The following is a 25,319-nucleotide window of genomic DNA, read 5'->3' as shown; positions in this document are numbered from 1 at the left end:
AGAACCTAATAAGATTTTGGCACTAAGGATGTCGCGGCTTTTTTTCGGAAGCGAAAATCGATTCGAAAAATTAGTGGACAACCCTTAGTGAGTGCTGGACCTTTCATGGAAAAGACAGATTTGAGCGGATTGATTCGAGGAATTCGAAAAGAAATGGAGAGATTTTTTTCCTATTATTCAAATGGTTAAGGATCACTTGCGTCAATTCTCGGCACGGCACGGCACGGCACAATGACAAGACATGAATGTAAACAAACCTTACTCGGAACTGACGAGATCAACGCATTCTGACCCGCTTTTAGTAGAAACAAAGAGGTGTCCTTGCATAGAATTACGAGGTACCACATCTCGGCGACAATAATTTACGAGCATAACGTAAATTGACAACTCTGTTTTAGTAAAGAGGGACGCATAAGGCTCAAAAGTTCTTCTCATCGAACTTAAATTCACTTGATACCGATGAACCTGAACCGAAGAAAAGCACCCAAGTTCTTCCATGAACAATATCTCAAACTTTGCATTGAATCAAATGCCGCCCCCAAAAGAATCAATTCGTGCTTGCACGACGTATGACGGCAGCTCCTTTACCTTACATGATTTACGAGGTCAGGGGGGGATAACCAGGGCCATCTAAACGATAAAAAAATCGAAATTTTCCTCTTGAAAAACGTTGGCGCAATCTTCAAACAAAAAGTTGAAGGAAAACTATAGCCACTCGAACTGCAGGAGAAACTGCACCTTGAGTGAGTACTCCATTCCAATTTGGTTTAACATGACAACGCCGCAGATACCGTACAGACCTGCATTGCACAATCCCGACAAGAAAAAGCATGCATACGACGACTGCACAACGCAATCACGAATCAATCATCTCCATCCAAACACGACAAATGAAGTTCGTTCCGATATCACTGGTTATTCATAATAGTTAAAAATTGTGTCCCTGCACGCAGAACCACTCTCCTATGCAAAGCAATTTTCTGAATACCTCCTCCCTCCCTCCTCATCGAAAGAAGCCCCAACTATACAAGGTAATCCTTAGACTTCTTTAAAGGCCGCCTAGTGGAGGCCGACTATTTGTGGTGAAAGGTAAAAAGTTACCTCTCGAGATCGCTGAAGGTACGCTTGCTTTCACAGGAGACCGCCCGTCTCTTTTTGTTCTTTTCTTCCCAGAATTGTCCACTATCTTCGGATTCTGCTTCTGAGGGATAGAATCCCCTCCTTTTAACTTAGGGAGTAGCCCATTCAAAGTAAGGGCAAAGAGCCCCTCTTGCGGAGGTCCAATTACCGCACCCAAAGAAGAAACTCCCATGCTTTGGTCCTGGCTTCCGGACCATCCGCTTGTTACTTTTCACCCCACAGTAGCAGTAATTGTGGTGGTCTTTTGCAGGGTCAGTTTGGACCGGTTGGAAATGTAGCAACGGCATCAGAGGTTGCTTCACTTTTGGCGACTGCGGGATCGAGCTTGAGCGGCTGTCCAGGAACTGCCGCATCGCCAGAGGACATTCAGCGGACGCCCACATCAGCGTATTGGTTATGGCAAACTTGAATCCCCGGTGCATAAGATGGGTAAGAAGGCGGGCAGTGTTTTTGGCATCATCTAGACCGCAGTGTGCACGGCCCTCCCAAACCAGGCCCGCTAGCTGGACGGCTTCCTTTAAGTTGCATCTAACAGCGCCAAATACTTCATGGAACGGAACTTTTAGGTTTATCCATCTAGCAGAATTCGAAATAACAATAGTCAACATAAAGCATCAAATCATGTCCTTATTCTGATCTAGCAACACTGAAGCTAGCTTTTCATGGCTAAATAGTGCGCTCTCGTGTAATTTTAGCCAGCTAGTCAGTGACGTAACAAACAGAACAAACTTCCAGAGACAGTTCAAACTCCATAAGTAGAAATTCAGATAATACTGCAAATATTAGACTTAATTTTATTCACATACAGTTAAAAAAAAAAATAGAGGAAATAAAAAATCCATCAAAGAAACTACAGAAGCTTCTACCATATATGCTATTCTGCAGTACATCTTCGTTAAACCGCTGCGTTATTAATGAATACTGCCAAGCAAACAAAATGAAAATTAATTATTGAGTGCGGATGCCACAGTGCACAGTCTCTAGTCTGTATAAGGAAAAGCATCAAGAGACATTTTTTAATGATGAAAAGTATATCACTCAAAGCAATGCTCACATACCTATTAAAATATGGGGGTTTCCTAATCTTCTTAAACCGGCACTCTGATTCCAACATAACTCTACAGTCCCAATTTGACCACGTCACCACTGCAAAGTTAGTGTGTTTAATCCCCTTCTCTTCAAGCCACTTATCATGCATAAGTAGGGCTTCACTTAAGAGAACGCCTCTGTCTACCTGCAGCAATAAAGGTCTGTCATACAGTCTTGCTTCATAACTATGACCAGCACAAACAGTCGCACCGACATGTACACTGCAATTTGAGCATGCAAACACCGAGGCAGGCAACAAAAACACACATTTGCAATTAAATTTACGGAAATTTATCAACCCTGCTTCAGATAATGTGAGGAGCTCAAGGCTTCACCTTCTCTATGCCTCCCTCCTCTTTCCCGAAAACACTACAGAAATTTTCGCACGAAACAAATAAGATTCATTCTCTGTAAGAAAGAAGATTCTCCACGAAGCATGGCAGTGGATATGTTGGGTTAGTGTGATAGAGTTTATATAAGACTCTTTTTCTCTTGGCAAGAAAGTTAACCCATAGACAGTTCTTCAAAAAAAAAAAAAAAAAATGGTCAAACATTTCTTTAATTTGAGAAGACAATAATTTAGGTACAAAAAAACTATCTTATGCAGGTATGCCCTGGCTACAGCTGGGGATAGTCTTACTAAATAAGAAACTCCCTTTTGGAATTTTCAAACAATGGAAAATGGCTGAAAACTAAAATAAATAGCAACTAATTAAGAAGAGAGAATCTATGACGAAAAAAAAATTAAGAAGAGATAATCAAAATAACCAAACAACTATAGAGAAGCACACAAGAACTTTTTTTACAGAGAAAATTATGAAAAAATAAAGATCGATACGTCATATGATTACCTCATATTTTCAAAAATAAATAGATTAATCGATGGTACAGATGAGCTTCTAGCTGTTATGTAAACTTTTGTTGTCATAAGTCTAGGGATAAAAGCCCATCCACACACATGCAACATATATTCAGTCCAGTGATGCACGAAATTGCCTACTCTGATTGAAGTTACCAGCTATTAGATATCTAAACTATGCAATTAGAAAGAGAAATAACAAATTAATAAATGATGCATCAGATTCAAATTCACAAGTTTGAATAGACTTTTTGATATTAAAAGAGTCACAGGTAAGTTCTAAATACCTATATAAATCTATATAAACATATCTGAATATCCATACTTAAAATCATTTCCCAATTAATCATAAGGGTAAATAACAGACCAACATGTTCACTTTTCATTAATTAATTCTATGGAACTTAAGTATGAAGGTGAGCTGCTTACTAACCTTTTTCTGACTCTCATGTGAAACACACAAAAATATAGCTAGTTACTAATACGATATTCCTATAAATGCTTGTGCTATGTGATGGATTCAAAAAAATCACCTCTTCTAACAGAAATGTTATGCGTAACAAACAAGTAAGATCCATAAATTGTCTCAATTACTCTAGAATAGCAAGGCATTTAGAAATATAAGGGTTACTTACAGGTTTGGTCCTCTAAGTTCAAGCATTTGTGCAATTGGTCCCTCCTACTTTTATGTTGTGCAATCAAGTCCTCGAAGTTTCTAGATTTGAGCAATTTTGTCATCTAAGTTTTGTCTTGTGCAATAAAATCATCTAACTTTCCTAATTTGTGCAATCAAGTGCTCTTTTTACCCGCTACAACTAATATAGTTATATCACAATTTCTTTTGTCTTGTTTTCTCGTTTGTTTTTTGCTCATTTGATGCCAAATTAGCATCAAGTGTCCTTTTTTGTCACATAAACAGTGCCGAGTCATTATTAATTTGACAGGTTAATTAGAGTGGTTGATCAGAGGATTTGTTTACACAAATTGGAAAGTAAGAGGAATTGATTGGACAAATTAAAACTTCCAAGACCAAATCGCATGGCCCAGAAAATTAGAGGACTTGATTTAATCAATAAAAATTAAGTGGACTAAATCACACAGATGTAGAGACTAAATCTGTACTTAACCCGAAAATTAACATACCCGCCCAATATAAGTTTGTGATGAAGATTAACACGCGCCTATAACTTTAACATGTTAAACAGGTATAAGTTACATTAAGAATTTGTCCATTAACAAAAGGAAAGGTTAAGTTGGAAAAATTGACATTTTTCAAAAATAAGGACTATAGGCACGTGGACTATAATTAAATTTGTCAATAAGTGTAAAGTGACAATAAAAGGTGTTTTTAAGCTCTATATATCCGGACTTCATTCAATTGAAAACCATAACATAAAAAACATATAGGCAATCTCTTAGTATGCCAGGCTATTTGTTAATATAGAAAATTTGTCATGATCTAGAAAACACATGTGGGTAGTAGTTTTGATAACCTTATTGGTGGTTGGTATTTGAAAATATCTCAATTAATGCCAATGTGCTCATGTGAGAGCATCAATATATACCCATAATATATCTCTAGTGAATAATTACTAATAAGGTACATGAGGAGATGGCTTCTCTTAACTTTGCAAAAAATCCATCAAGATGACAGATAACGTGATATCATTTAACCAGTGCTACTGACAAGGCGAACCTTGTCAACAATAAAAACTTTCAACCAGTGCGTCAAACGGGCCATCCACTAGTTTACTATGAAGGTGAACCTCAACACTTCACCCAAGGGACAAAAGGTTAAGGGCCTCTACTTGTGTCAATTCTCCAATCAACATTGCCCTAAGTCAAAACCCAATTAGCATCATCCCGCTCAAGGACGTAATCAGGGTATCGAATTGACAAATTTTCTTTTAGGGGGAGTGATTACTAATCAAACCAACCAATGAACAATACCTTCCTTAGAAAACCATATAGTTCACTTCAATTATGAGATAATCCTATAGTTACAACAAAGGCAACACACTACGCGGACAAGGAAGCTTTTGACAATATAACTCAATAAGACCAATATCCTACAAGGCTTGGCTAGGATGGATGACCAATAAGCCTGCTGCCAGTGAAGTCAAAGGCGAAAGGTGCACCTAAAGCATTGGGATCCCCAAATGCCCAAGAGGTAAAAAGAGTAAAAGAAGCACACGCCCAACAGCAAGGCTTGTGAACTCAAAATAAGTAATTATCTTAAAACAAATCCAATCATAGATGATATGCAAGTAACTGCTGCTGTTATTCTCAGTTTTCATGGAAACTATTTTCAATTAAATCTTTTCTAATGTCCATGTAAAAAAATCAAGAACAAACACTAATGAGCTTGACACACTACTGTCACAAAAGTTTAGAAACTACCTCAACTTTCTGCTTCAATAGCATAGAAGATGTTCTGGTCCCGAAAGTTTCTTTTTTGGCGCTACACTATGGCTGAATTTTTTCAATTAAATTGACAGAAGGCCTTCTAGAAAGAGAAATTATTTTCTGAAACCAGTCCAAATGATCATGAGATCGCCTTGGCGCTTTGCAACGGATTGCCTCAGTGCAAAGCACACGCCTAGCTGGACATGCTCAACCATGATTCCCCATAAGAGAGAAGTCACAGCCTAGCACTTTTGACCACACTGTCTGCTGCCTACCCTATGAAATAGAAGCCTTGCTCTGTTATGTCTGGTTATGCCCTTGTAATAGGCCAAGCATTTTCACTATCAACAACCCTACATAGGCCAAAGATTCCCCAGAATTAAGTCCAAGTAGCAATTACTTGAACTAGGACATTCAAAACAGCAAATGGAAATCTAAAGCTGTTATTCTCCTCTACGTAATTACAGATTAACAGATCATTTTACAAAGTAATACCATCAGCAGTCGTTTCCCAAAATGGTGAATTTGAGGAATTGTCATTTGGAAGGGAAGGGTCGACAAATGTAAGGACTCGTCCTTTCAGGTGTAAAGTCTGACTTCTTTTCCTTTTCTTTTCCTCGTCAAGATAACAAGAAAAATAGTAACTACAATAGCAATACTACAGTATTATATGAACTATCTGCACAAATAGACGGAAAGATCTTCCGACATAGCAACATAAGGATCTCCTTAAGGAATGCCAACTTGAGCCCAAACAAGACTAACTTCAAAAAAAGAAGAAGAAGAAGAAGATTATTACTAGATCAGAATTGTGCAGCCAACCTAAGTGATCTCCATGTTGATGCCAAGCATTAAAGAATGTCTACTTGCGAATGAGATCAAATTGAATATCCAAAGTCTGGGTGCTACTTCATAAGAACAAAAACCATCAAATAAATGTCTAGCACCTAGCGTATCTGAAAAACCTTCATCGTATTGAAGTGTAAGATATGAAATATCTGGCCAAGGCAGCATAATCCTAAACAGTCTCCCTGAGGGATCCAAGCGATGAGCCCTAAAACTTGTAATAAAAACGAACAAGACTGTGCTATCCCGACCATTCCTCACAAATCAGATGATACACATATGAAAAGTAATGCAGCTACTGGGTCTGTGATCAACTAGCTAAACATTAACAATTTGTGCATAGGAATACAAATAGAGCCAGCAGGATCAACTGTGTACCTGGGTTTGCTTGATGCCTGTAAGCTCTTTGCAGAAATCACTCAGAAGTTGATTGTGAGTGGGACGCACATATATCTGAAAAGAGTCTTCCAGTTCGCCTGTCATGCTGTTCACTAAAACGGAAGGGAACTCAATGATCTCTTGGGGGTGAGGATTCTTATCTCTGTCACAGGTAGCCTCAAAATCTATGACCACAAAATACTGGAACTCTTGTGACCGAGCATCTGGTGGATAATTTTGTGATGACATCCTTAAGGGTACATACTGAAACCGGTTGTCAATAGGAAAACCATACTCATAATTGAGGGGATAATGATGAGCTTCGAGTGCATATAAGTGGTTCTGGCGCGCCTTCTGAAATTCAGGATGAAAAGCTGGCCAAGTCTCAAAATCTTGGTGATGCATCGGACTTCTATAACCTTCAACTGGAAGGGTAAAGGATGTCTGGCTGAATTTGTCTTTAGGGTCCATATTACCACTTCCAGAATGGGTAGTTATTCCATCTTTTCTCTGAAATAATCCATGGATACGATTCCCTTGGAAATGCAAATTACCAGGGAATACATTATTTTGGAGGCATCCTGTGGATGCCTCACAATATTTTTGCATGTTTCCTGCTAAAAGAAGGGCATAGATTAGCCATTACGTCAAAAGATCGACAATTTCGATTCATTCCAGACAAAAATTGAAGCAATGATCAGAAACAAAAATCATTTGTACCATAGTAGCAGCCAAAACATAGCAGGAGAGAGGTTTCTTTGTCACGAGTGCAGTTGCAAATGTATGTCTGACATGGTTAATTACAAGTAAACGCTTCACATCTATGGTATCATGTCGAGTTAACGAAAATTCAAACTAGACGTAGGAAAATTCTATTTACAAGCTATGATATGCATGATCCAAAGGAGAAAGCAAATTGTTAAGTGCATCCTATTGTGGATGAGTTCGGGAAACCCTTGCATAACAGCTTTGGACTTTGAGTGAAAGTAGCTGGGTAAATGTTCTGAGTTTGGGCTTTGAAAAGATAGAATTTGGGCTCCCAGAATCAGAATAATTTACCAAACACCATAGCTTCCAATCAAAGAATTTAGAAGTCCAAAGCCGCTTTCAAAGGTTCCCTCAACTCACCCTACATCTCTAAAGTAGTATGCAGTATATACCACAATGGATGCAGTTTTCTCCCAGAAAAAATATCTCATTCTTTTCCCTTCTGTGAAGGAAAATGATGTGAACACCAAGTCTAGACAAGTGGGTCTACCATATTGCAAGCCCCCAAAACAATCTCCGATAATTCACAACTAAAGAGCAAATCCCACCCAAGCATATCAAAAAAGATGAATTGCCTACTTGGCCAAATGAGGAAGATAGATATTGCTACCAATAGATTGAGATTATTGTAGGTCATGATCTTTCCGAAAGTAGCTTTCTAAGCTAACCAGAACCTCTCTCTCTTGCAGAAAGATACGTTGCTCCCCAACTCCAGAAGCACAATCTCCTGCCTGACACACATTCCAACTCCAACATACACAAAAGTGCTCGACTAACATGCATTCAGGAACATCAAGATACAGCTTCAAACCCTGATTGCAACATTATCGTCACAAACAAATTCTAGAAGCACAGGAACTGTCATTTCGCAAAGCTTCCGCATTCTAATTGGTAATCTAGATCTTCATTACAGGACACTATTTGTCTATGTTACTCTCAATCACAGCACCTTTCAGTAGTAAGTGACAAGGAGCAAGCCTAGCTGGAGCTTTTACCGCCGCAAGCCCAACAAAACACGAGCTTGTGACTAATGCGCCCAAAAGACCATATTCTTACGCCGCGTCACCCAAGTTGCAAAGAGGGGCCACAACGACAGCACAAAAGAGCCAGAAAATTCAGCAAGCAAACCACACCAAGCTATCGCCACCCAAACCGCATAAGAAATTCAAGAATCCCAAAACCACGACACCCCGAGATCAATCAAATCCCAAATGCACCATCACCGGCATCACCCCAATCACGGGTTTTGGTACAACCCCAAGAACAACAAAATCACACCCGCGAAATCGGAAACAACTCACGCACGCAAAGACGAACAAAGGAGCAAGGGAAGACATAGGGGGCGCCGAGGTGAATCACACCTTTATTCTCGAGGGCCATCATGAGGACCTCCAATTGCCAGACGCATCAGATCTCCCTCCATGAAATCCCACCTGAAATCGACCGAACCGGACCAAACCCACGAAGGAAAAACATCCACACGGAAGAAATGGTCATTCATAGGTTACTTGTTTACCCGAGGCGTTACGGGGAAAAAGAAACGAGGAGGAGTGAGAGAGATCGAATTGAAAGAGCTTAAACGACAACAAAAAAAAAAATTTAAAACGAAACAGAAAGACAGACAGGAGGAGAGCAGGAGAAAAGATGGAAGATTTGCTTACATGGTGTGATGGAGAAGGAGAGAATTCGGGTGGAGGAGGGACTGATCATGTGAATAGTTGAAGCAAAAGGAAGAAGAAGAAGAAGAAGAAAAAATAAATGAGATATGGGAAAAATTAGTTTATAGCAGAAGAAATTGGCAAAATTAAAATATTGTAAGTGAGTAAATAATAATACTTGGGGAGGAGGAAGAGTAGACCCCACGTCACTGTTTTTTTTATCTGATACTGTGGACAGGGAGATCATGCTGTGCCCACGCGCGCATCCTTCGCGTGGTCGCACGCGCGCCCTTCTCTTCCCTCTTTTGCCCTCTTTTTTTATTATTATTATTAATCTTATGTTTTCATCCTGTAATGCCACCTGGTCTCCGTTGCTAATTAGCAATCTAAATTTCGAATAATCATTTTGATTAACATCATTATCTTAATTTAATATGATTTTTTTTTATTACCCTCTTCTTATGTCGATCCCCCTTTCTCCCATCTCGATCTCTTTTAATAACCGTTGTTCGCATTTTCTTATATCTTCGTTCACTAGTAAATTAATGTCTTAATTCTTTCGGGAATTTGGAATTTGCTTTTTTTCAGATATTCTTTTTTTTTTTTTACCATGGCTATACATGGTGACGTCACCAAAATTAAGACATTGAATGGGGAAAATTCCATGATATCGACACCCTACTTGGCAAGCATGCCGGAAGGGTGTAAAATTACAAGTTAACGGCTTTAAAACGTAAGTCCGTATTTTCCGCCACCTCGGCTCTCCCATAAGGCGGATTCTCTCTCATGATTATTGCGTGTCTCTCTTCATCCATGTTAATTTATTGACTTAAGCATTTGAGAGTTCTCGAGTCGAGCATAAAAGCTTTTCTTGCTTTCGAGAGATTCGAGTCAGTCCAAGACGAATAGAGAAAAATCACGAATCCCCAACACCCATTTCATAACTACAAACCTTCCCTCTTTGTACTATTTTTCCATAAGAGAAATATAACGAGCACTCTTTACTTTGGTCGAAATTCAACAGAAGATACATGAAAATTCAATGAAGTTCGATGTGCATAATGACATGCACACATGCACTAAGATGTAACTTAGGAGCGACACTTAAAAGAAAATGCAGAAAACATCAACTTCTCGCCGATTATAAGGGAAACATTTTAGTAAGTTTTTGCTAACCACACAAAACATTCCAATTTGACCGACCATAAGACATGAAAGTCAAAACTTAAACGGGGTGGCTTATTATCGAAAAATGTATTCAACCTAACGCAACTGTGCGAATTCAATCCTAAATATTTTGATGATTCGTCAATTTAATCATCCCGATCAATTTTGACCGAGAATTGCTAACGTGGACGATGGCCATCCTACGTGGCCCATGCATCGTTGACATGGAAAGTTTTATAATTTTTCTTAAAATGTGATTTCCTATATAATGTTTCATTTTTTTCTTTCTTTTTCTTTTTGTATTGTAAGCCCGGCGAGGTCACCAGCCAATCCTTACTGGCCATTGGGCAAGGGCCGCGAAGAACCGAGTACATGGAAATGAGAACTTCATTGCATGTTTTGTTGGTGCACGGTACATGCTAGTGCCAATAACATATTTATGGTCGGATATCTCTCTCTCCACAAGCATTTCGTCATCTCTCTCTCTGTTGCATGCCACATTGAAATGAGATTCTAGAGAAAATAATTAGGCTCATCTCCGATTTCCTCTATAGTAGACTTGACATGTGAGTTATAAAACATCTTTCGGTGCAAAACCATGTTCAAAGTCCAAAAATAAATTTCTCTATTCTATCATAAATTGTGTGTTCTAACCAAATAGACATTCTATCCGGTTTTTTAGGTGATTTTTTTGCCTTTCACAATATAAGAAAGTAGCAATTCGTGAATTGCAGCGGCCCAAAAAAAATATGTTTTTCAGTACATGCTTAATCGGAATTGAAGGCCTATTTGGCGAGAAAAGTGTCGGAAAAGTCTTAAATCTATTATGTTTGTGTCAATTTAATCATAAATCTTTTAATAGAACTAATTAAATCATAAACCTTTTGATCTAAAGCCAATTCAGTAATTCTGGCTAATTTTGGCCTGAAATTGTTGACATGGATGCCAGACAGCTACGTGGCATAGACGGTGCTAATGTGGTCATTTATTAACAATACTATACTTATTTTCAATTTTTAATTTTTTTTTTCATTTTTTCTGTCTTTTTTCCCCTCTTTCCTCTGTTGGTGAACATCGGCAAGGTTGACCTCGCCCAGGTGGCGTTGGCTGGCCTTGCCAACCACTGAAGGGAAGAGAAAAAAAAAAGACAAAAAATAATGAAAAATAAAAATAAAAATAAAAATAATTAAAATATTATTTAAAATTTTCCACGTCGGCGCCGTCCGTACCACGTAGGCCGTACGTCATCAACGACAACAATATCATGTCAAAATTAACCCGAAGGACTGAATTAGCTATACATCAAAAGGTTTATGATTAAATTAGCATCATTAAAAGGTTTAGCTAAATTGGCACTAATGTGATAGGTTGAGGACTTTTCTAACACTTTTTTTCCCTGTTTAGTCAATCAAATGAAAGGTGGTATATTTTAATTTAAAAAAAGCCCATCCGTATAATTAATATATCGAAGAGTAGTTCGCCTAGTTTAATACCCAAACAGAAGCAACTCCTCTTTTGCCACTCACTTCATTAATCACTTTTACCTTAAAGACTAGAATAACCTTGTTTTAACATGAAAACAAACAATGTCTAGATAAGCAAAATGAACATCGAGTGTCATTAATGAACCTAAATAATATTCATTGGTGCTAATTTAGTCCTAAACCTTTTATTGGTACTAATTCGATCCTAAACATTTTGCATTTATGTCAATCGAGTTATAAACCTTTTGCATTTGTGTCAATTGAGTCATAAACCTTTTGCATTGTGTCAATTGAGTCACTACAATCAATTTTATCTAGAAATTGTTGGTGTGGACACTGATTGTTCTACGTGGTACGGTTGGCGATGACGTGAATATTTTTTAATATTATTTTATAAATTTTTTGGTTTTTTCCTTTTTCCTTGCACTTTCCTTTTTCTTTTGATTGTTTTTAAACAACATGCCATTAACTCTCTGGTAATCGCGCAACAAGGCTTAAGAATGAGAAAATTTGACACTAATGCAAAAGGTTTATGACCGAATTAGCACCAATAAAAGGTTTAAGATTGAATTGGCACTAATGCAAAATGTTTGAATTGAATTGGCATCAATAAAAAGTTTAGGACTGAAATGAGACAAATGTAGTAGGTTCATGACGCATTTCCCCATTTCTTTTTTACCAATTAAGCATGCAAAGTGACATTAGAAGTATCATCAATATCATATTAAAACATTGGACTTGCATGGGCTCGTCGCTCTCTACACCGGCCCAGCTAAATGATTCTCGACACAAGGGTCCGTGTCCAAATGTTGATGATATCGGGCCTTGAGAGCGATCGGCCCATTGGAGCCCCCACCTTTGTTGGGCTAAGCCCAATATTTCCAAATCCGGCCCATCCCGGCCCACTTACGAGGCCAGTCTCCACCTCTACATTTTCTGATCTTTCACGGAAAACAGAATCGATGCTTGCATGAAATTAAAGTCTTTGATTGTTACAATGCACAAATCGACAAATTAGATCGGGCCAAACATGTGTAATTGTTCTTCGGCCCACGAATTAGACAACTTCCTAGGCTGACAATTCGGGGCCTTAGCTTTATTCCGAGCCTTTTTCAAATTGGGCCGCAATCTGCTAAACGGATACAGTTTTTCAAGAACTCAGCGAGATTTACGTGGTCTCGAAATTAATTAGGAGCAGTGTCTAACTTAATTAGAGCACGGATTGCCTGTAAGCAGTTGTCCAAGCAATAGTCGATCCCGAGGTCCTTCGGGTTTTAGTTGCGGAACGGTCCGGCCGACCCGTTGCAACCGGCGAGAGATGGATTCACGAGCAATGCGAAGTTAACTAGGTTTGGTTTAATCAAGTAGTGTATTGAAGATCCAATACCAGCCCGCGACATCATTCGGTTTCTCCGGATAGAATTGCTTATGGTTTTAAGGTTTTTACACACGTATGGACAGATGGAGAGCAACTTGGACATTTTCACCATGAATACAAATATGCATCTTGTTAAAGTGTCAAAATCAAACCGAAATTTTCGTGCATTTCGGTTTGAAAAATTGAACAAGAACCATTCTTTTTTCTGTTTGGGTTATTTCGGTTCGGTTAATCGAACCAAACTGAACTGAAAATCTTCATCTTTTCAATATTAGCAATTTGGAACAAAATAACCGTTCCTTTTTATGTATTTTTTTTTATTTTTTCTTTATTTATTTTTTTAGTGCGAAGGGTCGGTGGGGCTGCCAGCCATTGGCTGAGAGCCGATGACCTCCACCAGCCTTTGAACCAAAAAAGGGGCAAAAAAAAAGAAAGAAAAAGGAAAAAAAGAATAAAAGTCGAAAAACCAAAAAAACAAACCAAACCGGGTTTTCGGTTCGGGTCACGATTTGGTTCGGTTTAGTCATTCGCCCTAACGATTCGGTTCGGTTTTTCTGAAAGACGGAACGGTTGACACCCCCCCTACATCTTGCTGCAGTGAAAAGGACATATCCAGATGAAAAATCTGAAAAAGAGGCAAGGCCCTTCCTGCACAGCACGCGTGGAGGTTCTGATTGGTGGAAGATGGCAACTTTTTTTTATGGGAGCAGCTCGTGGAAGTGATTGGGACCTTAGGGTTTTCAGTTTCAGTCTTCCGACTCCAGAGTTGCAGAGTGGAAGATGGATCCATCTCAGAGAGAGAGAGAGAGAGAGAGAGAGAGAGAAGAAGAGTCCAAGGCAGGAAGGAAGGAAGGAACTCAAAATAATGGGGAAGATTCTATTCCAAACACGACCGGCTGCTTCAGAAAGCTCAGACAACTGGTGCTGTGGACATTTTCATGCACATACCCACATCACATGATCTTTCTCAGCCCTCCATGTGACCCCTCTGCACATAGAGAGAGAGAGAGAGAGAAAGATGGACAATCTGTGGACTTTAGCAACCAGAAGAAAGGAAGGCGATACCTTGAATTGGAACCCATTTTAGGGACTAGACTAGACTTACTTATGCATTGGTTTGAGTTTGGATGGTCACCTAAGCGAAGCAATATATTGAATTGCTGCTAATTCAGTCATAAACCTTTCAATCATATCAATTTAATCCTAAACTTTTTTGACTGTTTGTCAATTTAGTTATTCCGGCCGATTTAAATTGCTGACGCTTATGCCGACTGTTGTACAAGCCACGTCTAACACCAACATGGACAATTTCTTGCATTTAAAAGATACCATTTTCATTCTTTTTTTTTTTTTGTCATTATGGCTGGTGAGGGTCGAGCCCTCGTGAGATCTAGCAAGGGCGACTTTCACCCAAGCTGTCCTCCCTTGCCGAATCTAGTAAGGTTCGCCCTCGCAGTCTAGCAAAGGCTTGCCTGTAGCCAACGACCTTCGCCGGGCACAATAAAAGAAATGAATTTTAAAAAAATTATAAAAATTATCTACGTTAGCATCGACATGTCGCGTAGGAGGGCCACACCTTTATGTAAGCGATTTTTGGTCAATGACTAAATTGGCAAATCATCAAAATATTTATGCCTAAATTGGCTGCAATACAATGAGTTTAGGATTTTTTAAACAATTTTTTCGAAGAAAAGCATTCAAAAACCTTTCCAAATGGATGAAATGTTGGCATAACCTTTTAGTAATTTCCTTTAAAAAAATAATTCGAAAGTTAATAATTTTATGTTAAAAAATATTTTTGTGTCTAATATATTTTTTTGGTCTCCAATATCTAATTGTACCCATTTGAAGGGTCCCACACAATATGTCTGGTGGGTGCAGCAGTCAGACGCGATGTTTGTCTTTTCCCTCCTTTTTGTTTACCCTTTTGTGAAAGTGAGTTTCGGAGATGCTTGAGAATTTCGAAGAAGTGTCAGAGAAGAAGGAAGCACACTGAACAATTTCCTTTTTAAATTGACTTTTTGAAATAATGGAAAAAAAAAAAACATAACACAAAGATCCCCAAATCATGTGTGGATTCGATTGGAACTTTCAATTTGAAAGATCAGAAACATTAGACTCAAGTAAGCCCTTAAACTGCTTGTCCTGAGATCTCGTCCGAACTTGGAGATTCCTCATACGCAAAGTAAATAAGGGTATTTCCCGTCATTAAGGAAGAAAAAGATAAAATTAGCAATTAGGGGTGCAGGACATGCGGACACCGATACCTTAAACTGAAGAACGCATGGAGTCTGTCCTGCCTGTAAATTAGACGGACAAGCAGCATCACGATCTTCTTTTTCTTTTTCCAATTTAATCCCATACGAAAGACAACATGGGTCAAGCTGTGTATGACATTACAAAATTCGTGGATTGGCGTGTTGCTTAATTAAAAAAATTAAGAAGGGGGTGGTGAAAAAAAAAACAATTTTATTTTGACACTTTTGGCTCCCTCTGTCTTTCTTTTTTTCACTTTGGGGGAAAAGTATTTTGTTTGTTTGCAATTGCATCCATGTGCGCACGAGTTCTTAAACCTGCAAAGGTTTGCTTTGGGAAGCAATAGTGAAAAAAGCTAAAAAGTCGATGGGCCAAAAGACATCCCGTAAAGGTAACAACCTTAGATTGCTCGAAGCAGCGAGGTTCATGTCCGGCTTATTTCTCGACTCGATCGAACTCTGACGAAGTCAACTCTAAGTTTCCGAAACCAGATATGTCGCGAAACATGTTTGGGAAGAAATCAACAGCAAGGAAGTCTGCTAGGCGCGCATTTGAACACGTACCGCAAATTCCATCTCCGATTTTCTCCGTAATCAAGAGGGGCGGGGCCATTCTGTTTCCGCGGTCGAACGATGTTTCCGCCCTTAATCGGAAATCAATGCACCATACCATTCGGCATGTCATATGTAAAACTCGTCGAGTCTTGATCCATAGCTGCTTCAACCTTCTCAAACCTATAGGTCCGACGAGGTCGGGGAGTGGTCGTCGAGGTCGGTAGGCTTGGACAAGGAGCGGCATCCAGCAGGCTTCTAGGATGGCAAAAGGGTAGGAACGAATCGAACTACGCACCAAACATGAGGAGGACGATTCCAAGACATATTGCGAAAATTAAAAATTAACTAACGGAAGCGCCTTTTGATAGTAATGCTTAGTTTTGAGACTTCAAAGTTAAACGTATAGATGAGCTCCCAAGAAACTGTTTGCCTACACGTCGAAGAATAAAATCGTGAAGCTCAATATGAGACGAATCAGAGCGAACAATGTCTCAAGTAAGTTAATCCGGAGATGTCGCAACACCCATCCCTCTGCCATCCCTGATCGTCCGCCGCGCACGCATGTGCTACCTATGCGGGGGGGAATCTATCTAGACTAGCCATGCACAAGGTCCTCTTTGTGTTTTGTTTTCCTTTCTCTATCTTATGGGGAAGCAGCTTTGAGTATTGAAATCAATCCCTCAGCCCTCCCGGACAGAAGATCGAAGAAGGAAATTAATAAATTTTGATTTCTCTCTCACTTAAACAAGGCAGAGTACTTTCAGACAGAGCAACAATTATACATTATACTTCATCACGATGTGACTGAACTAAGTTTGCCCCCCCGGAGACTATCTTAGTCACGGGCATTCATTGGAATGCACGAACACATTATTAAACAGAATAAAACATCAGGAATGTTCCTACCATCATCCAATTATTAAAATTCACAAGAAAAAAAATTTGAAATTTAAAATTTTTATGCTGGATTTGGTCCATTAGGAACCAAGTGAATCTCACTTACAAGATTAAATCGATCGACACCAATGTCTTGGACGGGTTGGGATTCATCCTATCCATTGCAATGAAACAAAAAAATGACGTGAATGGTTTCTGAATTTTGGCTCAATGTGTAACGTCATCTATGGATTTTTAATTTATTGTAAGTGATCCACAATCTATTGGTTAATGCTCGATATAATCTTTCCGTTTGTTTAAACGATAAATCATACGTTATTTGATGACTTTGATTGTTATGTGCCGACTTAGATAATTAAAAATGACAAGCCAACATGCCCATCGTTATATCCATTTACTTCAGAAAAAGAAGAAGAAAATTAGGACGTTAACATGTCCATCGTTATTTGATGACATGAATTATATATTTTGATTTGGGATAAATATCATTCTTTGATAATCCGCGCGCAACTCGTCCTTTTTTTTTTTCCAACGTTTAAACTTAACGGATTGGAAGTCACATTAGCAGACCCTGTTAGCCTGAATTCACCGAAGGATGACATTAAACGTTTCATATAGAATAAGAACCGCATCAAACATTCACTAATAGTTCATGGATCATGTTGAATATATTAAAAAGTCAAAGAATGATGTTGCATATTGAATTAAACTTCATAAACCATTTACAACAATTTCCCTAAAGAAAAGGAAAGAGAAAAAAAAAACCAATCTAGAAGATATAAAACCTTATATAGTAAATCCAATTAAAAGGCAACTCTCAATCCAAAGTCATTCTACAATTAATTTTGGGAAGTATTCAAGCTTACTTTAGATTATTTCACAAACTAATTTTAGTTGATAAGTATAGCAATATTTTCCTTATAGATTCCACTAGATCGGAAGCCTAAAAAAATACAAAGTTGTGTTTCTCATTTTTAGGCTTCATTTCTTTCGCGAAAAATAAATGATTTGAAAAATATTTTCCTAAAAATAATGGCCTATATTGCTTACAAAAATATATAAAAGAAAAAGATTTCCATCATCAGTGCAAATGTTAACACGTAAATTATTGTGGATAATAAAATTATTTTCTATCAATTTATTATTTCAAACGATGCAAATGATAATTATAGGAAAATAAATTTTCAAATCATCTATTTTTCGTGAAACAAACGGAGTCTCCATGGAAACAAAAAGTCATAGATAATTTTTTTTTCAATATTATCACGCGCACGAGTCCTCTTTATTTAAATTGGTTGTGGATTTGCTATGGTTTTACAAAAGAATCACGCGACAAGTAGACTTTCGAGACTTATGAAGAGAAAACCTCACCAATTATCGCAGGAGTCCATCGCCATCTCCATGCCAACTCGTTTGATTCATCCTTGTTCTTCTTCCTCTCCTACTCCTCCTCCTTTTTGAGAGAGAGAGAGTTCAGTTCGGTTCTAGGAGAAGACGTGGGAATCTTGGTGCTGGATTATTATGTACGTAACTGATGAATTCCTGGTATGACATGACATGAAATGTGTGTCAGATGTCGTGGTTGTAAGACGTGTCGAGCGTTAGTGTTTCTCCATTTCGTGATCGGAATACGATGTCTCTTCAAAGGTGGGACAGAAACGAACGAACGAGAATCTTCAGCGGCATCGGCAGCAGCGGTAGGCAGTAGGGGTGATCGGTTCTACTAGCCTAGTACGGATGATTCTCACTCTAAAATTTAGAACCGCCTATTAGAGATTTATTTCTCAATGAGAATCGTGAAAACCACTCACTTGTTTCATGGATTCACCCTGAAAATCGAACCGCCAATTCGGTCCGATTTCTAAATGGGTCAATAGAACCAATCATTTCGAGTATTGAGCACCGATATCAATTAAAAAAAAGCTATACGTGAGTGAACTAATGAAACAATTCTCACGGGATAAAGAGACGATATGAGTGTCCGGCTTCGGACCATTACATCACGGTTTGCCCAAAAAGATAATGAATTGAAGTCTGTAATGTTTAGCAATAAAAGTCCGAACCAGAGTTTAGTGTGGTCAGTGACAACTTAACATCATCAAACTAGGTTAAGAAAACAACGCACTCAAATCTTTCACCATTCTAAATACACGGTTGGTCACGTGATTGAGAGAAATAGCTAGAATACCAAAAAAAATATATATATACATACATATATTATATAAATAGGTCCAGTCCGATTGGTTTAGTTGAGTGGTTACCGGACAGGTACTCACCGGTTCCAACAAATTGGAACCAGGAATCCGATCTGTATCCGGTGGGGACCACCCAAAATTAACCGATTAGGTGCGGTCCGATTCGATTTGGATGAATCTCGATTTTTTTTCTCACCCCTAAGCAAAGATCTTTGGAACTGGACGACCCCATTAGAGGGAAAAATCCGGCGTCAGATGTCCCCCGGGGCATATCTTCTTTCTTAACCATCATGTTCTTCCTCGAGCATATAGAAGAGCATTAGAGAAAGTGGTGTATTCAAACTTTTAGGGGACATTCATCTCTATCCTTTTCTTTTTGGAAGCAAATTGACATCTTCAATCTGCTGTTTGACGACGTCATTAAAAATTCGACGATCGAGAGTTTTCCCAATACACTAACCTCTCAAAACCCTAGCCATTATCGCACGGCTCCGAAGGGGATCTTTTTGGCAGTAAATTCTCAGGCTGTTTGTGATTTTCCTCGATAAAAATGGGTATTGACGATAGGGGTGAGCGGTTCCAGAGTAGATAGGTTCGAGGTTTGAAACTTGAAATCAATCCTAACGGGACCTCCTCTCAATTTTTGGAATCTAAAACTTAACCTATCGAGATGATAAGAACAAAAATACAAGATGCAATATAAGCCTAAAAGGAAAGATTTAGGGTTTCTCGTTCCGGTTCCCCCGGTTCGGTTAGGTTCCGCACCCGGAACCAGGAACCAGACCGGTTCATACGACAATCGGAACATAATCGGCTTGGTAGGGTCAATTCGGTCCAGTTCCAAGGTCTATCGTGGACGGTGTTCACCCCTACTTGAAGATCAGCTAAATTTCCGCAGTTGAATTACCACTTAACATGGTAAGCTGAAGCAATTTGCCCCCGAAAAAAACTGAGATAGATCCCGATCATGACTAAAGCAACAAAACTTAAGTCAAATTTCATTGTAAGACGTACATTTTGCTCTCTTTCCTCTTAGCTTTTTTTTTTTTTAATTTCATTTTTGGGAGTTTGTTGGTCCCAACGAGACAATTATACAGCAACTATATGCACTTCTAAAGTATATTCGCAGGAACTCGAGATGTATCCACACCTACCATTTCCAATTGCCGAGAGAACAATCGAATTAACGAATTAACTATTCGTTGGATCTTATGGTAATAAATTAATTTCTAGGGGAACTCAAAAAGACATTGCCCTGACAAGGTCATATATGCTCCTTAAAGTTAGAGATAAACCCTAAAAGAAAAACACCCTCAAAGATACCTTCTTCATAATGACACAAATACCTCTGCTTTTTTAATTTTTTTACGCACCCACCCAAAGTAAAAAAATAAATTACTGTCTGGACATTTTGGATGCGTTAAAATGTAATGCACGATTCTCTAGCAGCTTCGTTTTACTATGACATTATATGTTGAAGTTGATTTTGAAATGATCTTCTCCAAGTTCAAATATAGATTGTCGAGTGTAATTTTGTCCGGACAGAAAGAGTTCAAAAAAATTTGGTTATTTTGATTCCATTTTTCTAGGCGAAATTAATCGCGTTTCGCGAGATGCTGACCAGCTTACGATGTATATCGTATAGCAATACACCTTGTAATTCATTCATGTATAGTGAAATTGGATCCATCGATATATTGCGTCATCTCATTTATTGTTGAGAAATCTGTAAAGGTTCTTGTTGAACGATACGTTTCGATTCAACGTGGCCAATCACCGCATCGGAAGTACTATAAACGTGAAAGAGAATAAGGAAACTCGCGATCTGTTGACTCACGGTGATTGACTAAGGTGGATAAGAACTTTGCGCATGGGATATACTTAACGTTTTTTCTATATTCATTGCACCGCCATTGCAAAAAGTTTTATTTCCCACAGATAAATTTTACCCATTTTCCTAGATGGAGAGAGAGAGACCTTCTTATAACTTGAAAAGAAGCAAAGGCATGCCCAGAGGGATGGTGTGAGAGAGATCATGGCATTCACATTGGAGATGGAGACCAGTAGCAACGGCGGCAGCGGAGGCTGTTCAGGTGAAGAGCACGAACACCTCCACCACCATCGCCACCGGGCGGCATTGTGCGTGGAGTCGCAGAAGGCGGCGCCGGCCCCATTCCTGACCAAGACGTACCAGCTGGTGGACGACCCCCGCACTGACCACATCGTGTCGTGGGGCGAGGAGGACGCCACCTTCGTCGTGTGGCGGCCACCCGAGTTCGCCCGCGACCTCCTCCCCAACTACTTCAAGCACAACAACTTCTCCAGCTTCGTCCGCCAGCTCAACACCTATGTAAATCTTGCAATTTTCTGCCATTATTCGTTCAATGTAGTTAATTTCCCTCGTGATCTAAAGATCAGTGAATGAAAAAATACATCTTGATGTATGAGATATAATTTTTGGGATATATCTAGATTAATTAGCTTAAATCTCTTGAATTATCGGCAGGGATTCAAGAAGATAGTGGCGGACAGATGGGAGTTTGCTAACGAGTACTTCAGAAAAGGAGCGGAGCACCTCTTATGCGAAATCCACCGCAGGAAAGCCCCGCAGCACCACAACCAAGACCATCCTCCGCCGCCGCCCCATTTCTTCCAACCGGTCGACGAGAACCTCTGCTGGCCGCCAGCCGACCCGCCGTTCCCGACGCACCCGAACATCGACGTCCTCGCCGCGCTGACCGAAGACAACCAAAGGCTGAGGAGGAGGAACCTGATGCTGCTCTCGGAGCTCACCCACATGAAGAGTCTCTACAACGACATCATCTACTTCATCCAAAACCATGTCAAGCCCCTGCCTCACGACCCGGCGAACAACCACGGCCACCTCGACGGGATCGGAGTCCCTACGCTCATTGAGTTGGACTCGGATCAAGAAGGCGACGTGCGCTCGAGGCCGGCGACGCTCAAGAAGGCCGGGCGATCGGGCGAGGAGGCCGGTCGAGGTGGTAACTTCAAGCTCTTCGGGGTGTCTTTGAGCGGCAAGAAGAGGCTGCATCCGGAAAAGTTCGATCGACAAGAGCAGCTACAACTGTGACATCCTCTTGGTCATAAAAATTCATGAACTAACTTATTAGAGAGAAATCGATCGAAATTGAAAAGGACACTTCATGATCGATCAAGTATGCAACATTTTGGACTTTTCAAGTTATCATATGCTCGCTTAGGCTCTCTTGCTTTGTGAAGTTATTAGATGAACTTTTTTTTATGATCGGATAATAACAGGTGCGATATATGTACTCAATTCGACTCGCCAAATAGGTTTTTAAACGATTTGATCTGTAACGAAAATTGAGGATTTTGGCAAGGCAATCCGAAGCGAGATCGTATCGGAAAACATGCTTAATTCAACATCAACCGAAATTGAGGAGGAGGCTGTAACTGTCATGCATTCAGTTTAGAGTCAACGAAGAATAAAATTGTCCAAAAAGCTCAAACTCTATTACACTTTTGCTAATTGAGTTCTAAACATTTTTATTTTTCCAATTGAGTCATAAATCTTTTCACATTTTGCCAATTGAATCCGTCTAGACAATTGTGGCCGGAAATAGTTGATGTGGACGTCGGGGCGTCCTACATGGTACGACCGGCGTTGAAATGGGTAATTTTTAATTATATTTTAATTTTTATTTCTTTTCTTTTCTTTGTTTTTTTTTTTTTTGTTTTACTTCCCTATCGGTGAACAATGAAAAAGGACCATTGTGAAGCCTACAGTTCAGATGGGCTTAAGATTGTCTAGGGCTGAATCTAGTTCTGATCCGTTACGTGACACAGTTGGGTTGATATAGACAATTTTAATACTATTTAAATTTTAGTTATTTTATTTTATTTTGTTTTATTTTATTTTATTTTATTTTATTTATACTTCTCTAGTCGGCGACCAATAAAAAAAAAAAAACCATTGTGAAGCCCGGTCCAATTCGGATGAGACTAAGATTGACTTGGACTGAATCTAGTTCTGTCCCATTACATAGCACGGACAAGGTTAACATGGATAATTTTTAATAAATATTTATTTATTTTATTTTCATTTTTTTTTTTGTGTTACTTCTCCTCTTTTTTTTTTTTTGGGGTGGTCAGATGTTTTACTTCTCTAGTCGGTGAACAATGAAAGATGTTTTACTTCTCTAGTCGGTAAACAATGAAAGAGGACCATCGTGAAGCCTGATACAGTTCAGGAGAGCCCAAGATTGCCTTGGGCTGAATCTAGTTCTAAGAAAACTGCATGTCTTGATAATAAAGCCCCTTCTACTTTTTTTATGAACTTTTTGAAATGGTATCATCTTCCTAATCAAAAAATGAAGTGAATCTTGATAGTCCATTTCACTATTCGAGCGTGGAAATTTGGGTTCTGAACTATGTTTAGGGAGGGTTGTGCAAAAATTTGGGTCCTTTCGACAAAAAGAAAAAAAAAAGAATAAAGATCTCGGCCATCAATTTCTGACACTCATGGGTACGGACTTAATGTCAATAAGTTATGTAGCAAAATCGATAAGAATATAGTTTCTTTGAAATGGCACGACGTGACACGATTATAAAGCTGATAGAATTTGATTGTGAAATGTGAACGCGAATTCGAACTGTTAAAACAATTTTTAGGTTATATTACCTACACTATGAAATCGAAAACATTACAAAATCTGGAAAAAAATAAATGAAAATGCCATGGAGAATCAATCTTAGTTTGAATGTTCGGATTTCAGCCCAAAAAAGAGAGGAAACAGGCCAATAAACATATCCATCATTGAAGATTCACTCCGGGCCCAATCCAAATAAATTTTTCTTAGGTGCCCTCTACATCATGGAAAAGAGAACACAAAATTGAATACCCACGAGTTACTTAAAAAAAAAAAAAAACTTCTAGACTCGTTCGACCAAACTAATCACACCTTTGCACAATTGTAATAGAAACGCGTTTTCACACGTTATTGTTACTATATTTCATCTATGCACGTTTCTGTTCAAAATCATTGTCTTTCAGTCGACGTGAATATTCAAAAACACCATAGTAAATGCTTTAGTATTAGTGGTCAAAGTTGTAAGCCGCTCTTTAACAATATATTTAGGAGTATCATAGTAAATACCTTACTATCATTGCTTACAAAAAATGTGAAGGTTACTAGACATCTGTGTTGTTTTTATCTTCTTCTCTCTCTTGTTTTTTTTTTTTTTTTTTTTTTTTTTGTGGGGGAGGGGGAGGGTGTTTGGTTAGGTGGTGGGGTCCAATCAGATAACCATCATTACTTGTGCATGTGGACCGCAAGGGAAGAGACCAAAGAGTCCCCTTCCCCCATTGAATTATTAAAAAATCGATTTTTGTGGGGGACATCATCAAAGTTTGGATACCAAATGTTCAAACTTTGGGAGACATTACTCATTCAAATCAAGCGACCCAATCATGGACCATATCTCCTTCAAGAACCACCACGTTTCTAGAATTTAAATGTGCTGGTTAGGTGTTTTGCTGACCGTGAATGATACGATTAATTTAAGAAGAGATAACAAAAAGATCCGGGGAGATATTGTGACTGACGAGAGCCCGATTCATAGAATTCATATCCGTAATGATTTTGGGAAATTTCATTGCGAATATGGGAAGTTCACGACGTGGCTATGGCGTGTGACAAGGTTTTACAGGAAATGATAAAATTAGACATTGTTTATGAAAGCTGATTTTCATAGAATCGAAAACAGTGATACGAAACTGCATAAACTTAAATGATGTCTTTTAATGTATTTGGACTACAATTAATTGAAATATTCTTTCGCATCGAAATATACCTCATAATTCTGATTTAACAAGTAAGTAATAGTAACCCATAAACGAACTAATATTCTAGAATTTTTATATTTTCGTATGTGAAAATTCAAGATACCCATCGAATTAATAAGTGCATTTAATAAGTGCATTGTATTAAAAACGCCCGATGTGCAAAAGTCTATTCTATTTAATAACAATAATTGCCCGATTGATATATAAAGGCATCGCGTATTGCTTACGGAAAAATTTCTCTACCCACCACATAAAATTGATTAGGGTCTCGACGAGTGATTTTATGATCGACCAAACATACTAAATATAACTCGCAAGACTTCTAAAAGCACATTGGTAGCGTGATTAAGTGCGTGTCACAATAAATCCCGCATTCAAATCACAAAAATATTCTGCTCGGAGTTCACCTTGACG

The 25,319-nt window shown here is 38.8% G+C and overlaps 2 protein-coding genes across 3 annotated transcripts; one reads left to right on the top strand and one right to left on the bottom strand.

Annotated features, from left to right (window-relative positions):
- Positions 1 to 888: 888 nt before the first annotated feature.
- On the bottom strand, positions 889 to 9,273 carry LOC115735326. Of its 2 annotated transcripts, none has more exons than XM_030666524.2 (5): positions 9,148 to 9,273; positions 8,848 to 8,919; positions 6,719 to 7,335; positions 2,199 to 2,374; positions 889 to 1,716 (listed from the first exon to the last, which is right to left on the bottom strand). In XM_030666524.2, exons 2-5 carry the CDS (start codon positions 8,867 to 8,869, stop codon positions 1,230 to 1,232), a joined length of 1,302 nt encoding a protein of 433 aa, XP_030522384.1. In that variant the 5' UTR covers positions 8,870 to 8,919; positions 9,148 to 9,273; the 3' UTR covers positions 889 to 1,229. The 2 variants fall into 2 exon arrangements, with proteins under 2 accessions (XP_030522384.1, XP_030522385.1); XM_030666525.2 differs by having other exon boundaries at positions 6,719 to 7,332.
- Positions 9,274 to 20,938: 11,665 nt separating this feature from the next.
- LOC115735500 (heat stress transcription factor B-4b-like) lies at positions 20,939 to 22,343 on the top strand. Its single transcript, XM_030666764.2, has 2 exons — positions 20,939 to 21,425; positions 21,582 to 22,343. The coding sequence occupies exons 1-2, from the start codon at positions 21,111 to 21,113 to the stop codon at positions 22,167 to 22,169; spliced, it is 903 nt and encodes a 300-aa protein (XP_030522624.1). The 5' UTR covers positions 20,939 to 21,110; the 3' UTR covers positions 22,170 to 22,343.
- The last annotated feature ends 2,976 nt before the right edge of the window (positions 22,344 to 25,319 follow it).

This window comes from Rhodamnia argentea, chromosome 8 (assembly GCF_020921035.1).
Source record: "Rhodamnia argentea isolate NSW1041297 chromosome 8, ASM2092103v1, whole genome shotgun sequence".
Classification (NCBI taxonomy): domain Eukaryota; kingdom Viridiplantae; phylum Streptophyta; class Magnoliopsida; order Myrtales; family Myrtaceae; genus Rhodamnia; species Rhodamnia argentea.
Note: the sequence above shows the minus strand (reverse complement) of the source record. Positions and strands in the feature narration are given on the sequence as shown.